Raw genomic sequence first — 7,500 nt, forward strand, 5'->3', positions numbered from 1 at the left:
TTTCTAAATAAATCAGAAATATATATTTTCTCAAACACACCTTGGTGAATATTACAATCCAGCCTTGGAATATCATGAAAAATAATGTAAACTTTGAATTTATAGCAAAGCTGATTTATCTTTTTTTATGTGAAGGGTCTATGTTGTTCTTTAGCAAGAAATGGATAATTTGGCAATTAAGATAATTTAAAATCCTATCTACTAAATCAGAAAATATGGATTTTCCATTTTAAAGAGCACGTCAAATTCCTTTGAGTAATATAATTCATTAGTTCAAACAAGAAATAACCACCATTTAATACCTAATACGAACAACAGTGTGGAAATGAACTGTGTCTGACTGTTAAATGCCATTGCCCAGAACTTATCCAATTTCTATGCATTGTCTTGATATTCATTTACAAACAAATTTCATGAAAGATGAACAAGTCATATTTAAGTGTTATATAACATTAAACTAACACTTTTGAATTATACTTAATTTTATTATTCACAATTTTCACTTGTTTTGTTTTCTGGTTAGGAATTGTTTTGATATGTTTCTTTTTACATTTTCATGCCGATGCAGTTATTTTCTTTCTTCTTGTAAGCCTCGTTCGAAAATTCCATAAACATATGCCGGGACAATATCGCCTCCGGCTCTCACCAAAACCTGAAATGGGATACAAAATATGTTTTATTTCTGGTTAAGTAGAAAGACTTCACATTCCTTTATCAAAATAGATTAATCGATAGATAAAGTTATAGGCTTCTATATACATATACACGTATATAAATGAACATATACAAAAGTTGTAAGAACGGTTGCTTATCCTTATTCGTTACATTGATGTGCGCACAAATCTACACAATTCCTAATTCATCAAATTAAAGTAAAACACGTAGTTTCCAGTTTATGAGTAAAATATTTTTATGTGAAGTCTAGAGAGTACCGAACATGTTTCCTCAAGAGTTCCTTTACTTTAAATATACATACCATGTTTAAGTGATAATTTAACACATCAAAGTTCTTTAAAATATTTTCACCCCTATTTTCTTTAATTGCCATATGTTATGAGATTCTGCAAGTAGTGCCAGGCCATAAGATTCATCCAATTCAATGACTTCTGCTAAAAACTCACTTGATCAACGAAAGTCAGGGATTGGCCGAGAGAGGCAACACAATGAAATAAAAGATGTCATATGACTGATGCTGTTGTCAAAATTCTTAAAAAGAAGGAAATGTCTATACGAAGAGGGACGTACCATATCCTTTCTTGGGTGGGAATCCAAACTGGCAGGATCTTCGTAAGACTGAGCAAGAAGAAGTCCGTCGTCCTCGTCTTCTGTCGCTGGCCCATACTGAGTCCCCCACTGTCTGGGACTTGGGTCTGGCCTTTGGAAATCAGAGGAGGACCTGTTAATTCAATTATTCCATAACTGAAGCACTGTTGTTGTATGTTGTATTGATGGGATAGTTTTGTTATGGAGCTTGTGATCATTCAATTTATCTTTGCATTAGTTAAATTAACAATGTCCTAAAAAGGCAAAGTTAAACTATGTTATTATTATTATTATTATTATTATTATTATTATTATTATTATTATTATTATTATTATTATTATTATTATAAGCTAAGCTAAAACCCTAGTTGGAAAAGTAGGATGTTAATAATAGTGCTGTGAGGAAAGGAAATAAATAAGCTATAAGAGATTAATAAACAATCAAACTAAAATATTTCAAGAACAGTAACAACATTAGATTATATCTCTTTTATATATAAGAATTAAAAACTTAAAGACGAATTTTATATTAAAGTTTTACTTTGTTTAATACATTCTGTGTCATTAGAAACTAAAATTATATTCTTTTGATTTAATAAATTGATCAGTAACTCAGAAACATTTCATTTCAGAAGTATGATAGACTTAACAGATCTTTTTAGCCCTGGGTAGTGCCATAGCCTCTGTATCATGGTCTTCCACTGTCTTGGGGTAGAGCTATCTTGCTTAAGGGTACACTCAGGCACACTATTCTGTCTTATTTCTCTTCCTGGTTTTTTTTTATAAGTCTTTATAATTTATATATGAAAGAACTAATTTAATGTTGTTAAAGTTTTTGAAATATTTTATTTCGATTGTTCATTACTTATTTATTTTCTTGTTTCCTTTCCTCACTGGGCTATTTTTCCCTCTTGGAGCCTTTGGGTTTATAACGCCTTGCTTTTCTAACTAGGGTTGTAGCTTAGTTAATAATAATAATAATAATAATAATAATAATGAATCTAAATGTAATCAGATAAGAAATGATGTATGATTTTGTGAAGTAGTTGAGAGGATATTCTCTAAAAATGGAAAAACCTATTAAAGAGGAAAAGATATAACGAGGATAACCTCCTCAAATACTAAACTATGTAGTGAGCCTAATTTCGGAAATAATTTTATTAGGTGAGATTTGCTCCTATTTCGAAAACATTCTCCTAAATGAAAATTTTAAGTTTAGAATATCTTACCAAGTTCATTTCGTTAAATGATAAGTAAAGGATTTTAGATTACATTTCATCAAATTATTTTTCAGATGATGGGAAAGTCACCTTCTTCCTTTCCCTTGACCAAAAAGAGGCTAGGGCGCTTCTAAAGTAAGAAAAGCAAGCTGGTGATCATCCTTGACCCACATCCTATTCCAAACCAGCAACAAATAAAAGTTGCTGATCATCCTTGACCCATATCCTATCCCAAACCACCTACAAATAAAAGTTGCTGATCCTCCTTAACCCATATCCTATCCCAAACCACCTACAAATAAAAGTTGCTGATCCTCCTTAACCCATATCCTATCCCAAACCACCTACAAATAAAAGTTGCTGATCCTCCTTAACCCATATCCTATCCCAAACCACCTACAAATAAAAGTTGCTGATCCTCCTTAACCCATATCCTATCCCAAACCACCTACAAATAAAAGTTGCTGATCCTCCTTAACCCATATCCTATCCCAAACCACCTACAAATAAAAGTTGCTGATCCTCCTTAACCCATATCCTATCCCAAACCACCTACAAATAAAAGTTGCTGATCATCCTTGACCCATATCCTATCCCAAACCACCTACAAGTAAAAGTTGCAGATTATCCTGTAACCTATATCACCCATAAACCCAAAAAACCAACCAACACCTACGGGTGGCAAGTGTGTCGTAATGGCCTGGCCAAGATATCTTATTCCATCTTGGGCCAGGCAATCTACAACAAGTTTTGCCATGCGTATTTTAAACATTTGGTGTTCAGCCAACAGTTATTAACAATGGTGATCAGAACCGGTTAGGCCCCTACATGCATTAAGAATACGTTTAGGTACTGATTATTAACCTAATCATGCAACACTGGACTAGAATGTATTTTTGGGATTGGTATTACACACAATGCTACGGAATAATGGTAAAAATATTTGCGTTTTTTTTCTTTGAGAGTACTTAGAGGGAAGTCTGTGTTTATTGCGGATCAAAGATTATCCTGGTACTAACCTTAGCGAGGACCGAGTTTCAGAGATGGTGCGCTTTGCAATGATGCCCCGGCAGACTGGTGCGAAGACAAATTTCCTGGGAAAGAAATGTAAATATTAATTAATGTTTACATATGTATGTCTTCGTGATTTTCAGATAAAATAATGTTCAACTACCTTATAAATAAGGCCGAACATAATTCAACGTACATTGATATCTAGTGCATTATTTCCAAGTTTCGTGTTCATTATCAGAATTCTAATTATATTTAGATTAATAACTCTTTTCTGTTATATGAGTTCATATTTTTCCTCTATCATCACTATTTACAGGAAGATTTGATTATATCTTAAGGGTTTCTGTGTCAATGTAGCTAGCGCGTACTACTAATTTCCTTGAAGCCTTGATGTGTTAATTTTATGCACTGCATTTACCAGTACCATGATACGTATACAGTAGTCCTAAATTTATGAATAAACCTGAATGCAAATTCAAAGTCTCGACAACTTTTCTAGGAGTGTATATTAATGCTCTCGTATGTTGGTCAGTCGGTTACCTACCTATGATCTATTAGTCATAATTTTGCTTTTCTCAGAAACAGGCATTCTGCTGTGTAGAAGTCAGCTTGTGAGATAATGGAGCCTCACACGAGTTCTATAAGAAAGCCATCTTTTATCTTTTATTACTCTAATTTCTATTCCATTCCTCGTTTTATAATCTCGCAACCTCCTTAAAACTGTAATAGTGATTGTAACCCCGTAACTGGTCTAACCATTTATCACAGAATATGCAATCATAAAAGTTTTAGGTAAATCTCACGGCTCATCCCTTTCGCAAACAAAATGTTCGCCCTTTTTTTTTTCTTTTCGTCATGTTTCGTTGCTCACTTTTACCACTTCTCACAGCGTTAGTTCACTTTTCTCTCACCAGGAGATAGGGGATTATGCCTATGCCCACCGGCATACAATAGACCTCCCCGGGAAAAGAGGAGTTTTTTTGTTGACTGACTGCGTTATTACTTGTAATCATAGGAGCCGGTCTGGGGAGCTCTGGCCCCTCTAAACCCCCGCACAAGCCAACCGGATTTACAGCCCAAATTTTATACAAGGTCGTTCGTTCTGACCTATATATGATGAATACAGTTTTTTATTTTTCCGTGTCGAAAGTCTATTATGCATGGAACTTTGCCGATAATATCAGTAAAAATCTAATTGAATATCATAACTTCTATAAATATGACAGAATATAATTTGGTAATTAAGACATATGCTATGATAGATACTGAAATTTATATAATAATTAAAATCTAATTTTGTTCATCAAAATTCCCCCCCCCCCAAAAAAAAAAAAAAAAACTCCTGTAAGCTCAGCAACAAGAATTCATGTCTATATTTCAAAATAACCAAGATATAGCAGTGTGTTGTTGAAACTATAACTTCCAAATATCTATAACAACACATTATATATATATATATATATATATATATATATATATATATATATATATATATATATATATACATATATATATATATATATATATGTGTGTATATACATATACATATATATACAAATATATGTATATATATATATACATTATATATATATATATATATATATATATATATATATATATATATATATTCAACCCACACAAACTGTTATTAACAGCAACTCAATTCTTCGGTGAAGTTGGATAAAACTGTGTCGTTGAAATAATTTGTTAATTTGGCAAATGTTTTGACAATTATTTAGTGTTATTGATGACAGCACTGTCCTTCGTATTACCTGCAGTCGACGGCTTGAGTTTGAGCCGCTAGACATGAAATAGCCACCAAGAACAAAAGCGCAGCGGGACACACATGGAATCGGTAGTTGCCGGACGCCATTTTACTCTGAAAGTAAACAAAAGATACAACTATAATTAGATAAATATATAAGATATCTAAAAAATACGAGTTACTTCAATTTAAGACGATAAGCTATTTCTAAGTTCTTTCCACTATCATAAGGTCTACTTAAGCATTTCCTAATTCTATGTGCTTCATTATCAATGAGATGAAGAGAAATCTGCATCTGCTTAGTTCTGTATAATCTGATTTACATAACGACAGCTTTCATGGGCTTTGACCTTTGATATCAAAGGCCCAGAGATGATTGCTGTTCCTCAAGTTAATGCTCATGAATAGAGCATCGACAAAGACTCTACGGAAGATATCCATATTATTTTATAAGTTTTAAGAGATTTGAACACTTATTTCCTCCTGGAACTAGGGTTCGAATATTACCGGAATTCTCATTATTGGTAAATTACCGAAAGTTATTTGTTTGTTACTGATTTTACCGGTTTATTGTTACCTTTTATATATATATATATATATATATATATATATATATATATATATATATATATATATATATATATATACATATATATATTACAGAGTAAGAACGACCGCATTTATTTTTTTCTGTGATATTAATTTTGACGTGAAGGATAAAGCGGAAAAATAAAATCATTTATAAAAATTTTTATTTATCACAAAAACATATTAAGAACCGTTTGATTAATAACATATATTTGAGTGGATACGTACTATGTATCTACTCAAATGTAGTAATATATATAGTACTACGAAACGTCAACATAGAATATATCTTCTCAAAATTACTATTATTCATATAGAACGTAAATAATCAAGAATGTAATGAAAAAGCAAAAGTTTGACAGACCTATAGCACTGAATTAGTTGTGAAAAAGAGGACTTCGGTAATAATGAAAGACTGGTAGTTTTCCTTCTTTGGTTAAAAACTGAATAATTGATAACCAAAACAATTTCTTGCAACTCTAAATTCTATGCTATTTTTATAATTGTTTTAAGAATGATTTTGTTGTTTTCACATTTATTTAAACAGATCTCATTTCCACTTAATGCTGAAAATATAAAATCATCTCTTAATTCTTATCATTAAACATGATTTGTTTCAAAACCAATTCGTTAACTAAACGTGTATGATCATGGAGCACAAACTCCTCCTTTTAAGGGTTTTCTGCTAATATCAATGTTGGGTTAAGACTTTCATTTGAAATTATTCGCTAGTGAGGGATTACATAGGAAATGTAAATTTAGATAATCATTTGAAAGAGCACCACGCATCTCATCTTCCCCTTCCCAATATCTCATATTGGCGGGATGCACCCGTGATACTCTTTGGGTAAATCTCATCTTAGAAGTTTCTCAGTACCGCCTAATTTCTATTTAGAAAATTATATAATCCTTACAAAATCATCTCAATAACTTAAGGGTATCTTTGGAGAAATGCTTCAGTTTTCTTCAACATTATGGTGAACTATTGAAAAGCGAATATTTGTATGTGAAACAGTAGAATTTTCATGGTTTCCAAATTTTTCAAGCATAGCCTCTACCAATGCAAAACTAGGTACAGTGAAATACGAATTCATATTGGCAAGGAAGTTTATGATCAGTCAAAGGCCATCTAATTTTTAGTCTTGAGAGACTCCCTTCCATAATAGGTGAAGATTTAACTCCCTGTTCACTGAGCATCTGTGATATAAGAAAAGATGGAAAAGTGCGAAATGCAGAGAAATATTTTGAGTGTTAAACGGGTTAGCTAGGTGAGATGATGGAGTAGTTTTGAAGCAGTTCAGTCATGTAGAAAGAATGGAGGGTCAGTTTACAGTTCTGATAGTATGGGGAGGAATGAAGAGAGGAAGACTTAGAAGAGGATAGATAAACGGTAAGAAAGTCGTATTGGAAAGGAAGGGCCTCAACAGCCAGGACACGAGAGAATGTTTACAAATAAGGATGAATTGCATAGTGTGTAACGGGGAGGACGTTTGACGTACACCTGATAAGCCTTTTAAGGAAGGTTATCTAGTGGGTAGTATGCAGCAGAGTACCTATATAAGACCTCTAGTATGGATAATTCCTTTACAAAGATTTATCCACGATTCAGCAATTTAAGTGTGAATGTGAAAAAGATCATTGTGTTTTCTT

At 32.4% G+C, this 7,500-nt stretch overlaps 1 protein-coding gene across 3 annotated transcripts in view; it reads right to left on the reverse strand.

Moving 5' to 3' along the window:
* Positions 1-507: 507 nt before the first annotated feature.
* Positions 508-7,500, reverse strand: part of LOC137634608 (uncharacterized) — a 43,921-nt gene continuing 36,928 nt past the window's right edge. For 2 of the 3 annotated variants that reach the window (XM_068367067.1, XM_068367069.1), the window contains exons 2-5: positions 5,270-5,376; positions 3,503-3,577; positions 1,246-1,396; positions 508-652 (exon numbers count right to left, since the gene is read on the reverse strand). In XM_068367067.1, the coding sequence (XP_068223168.1) occupies positions 569-652; positions 1,246-1,396; positions 3,503-3,577; positions 5,270-5,376 (417 nt within the window). In that variant the 3' untranslated portion in view covers positions 508-568. The remainder of the gene's footprint in view (positions 653-1,245; positions 1,397-3,502; positions 3,578-5,269; positions 5,377-7,500) is intronic. The other variant, XM_068367068.1, reaches the window with a different exon arrangement.

Source organism: Palaemon carinicauda, chromosome 45, assembly GCF_036898095.1.
Source record: "Palaemon carinicauda isolate YSFRI2023 chromosome 45, ASM3689809v2, whole genome shotgun sequence".
Classification (NCBI taxonomy): Eukaryota; Metazoa; Arthropoda; class Malacostraca; order Decapoda; family Palaemonidae; genus Palaemon; species Palaemon carinicauda.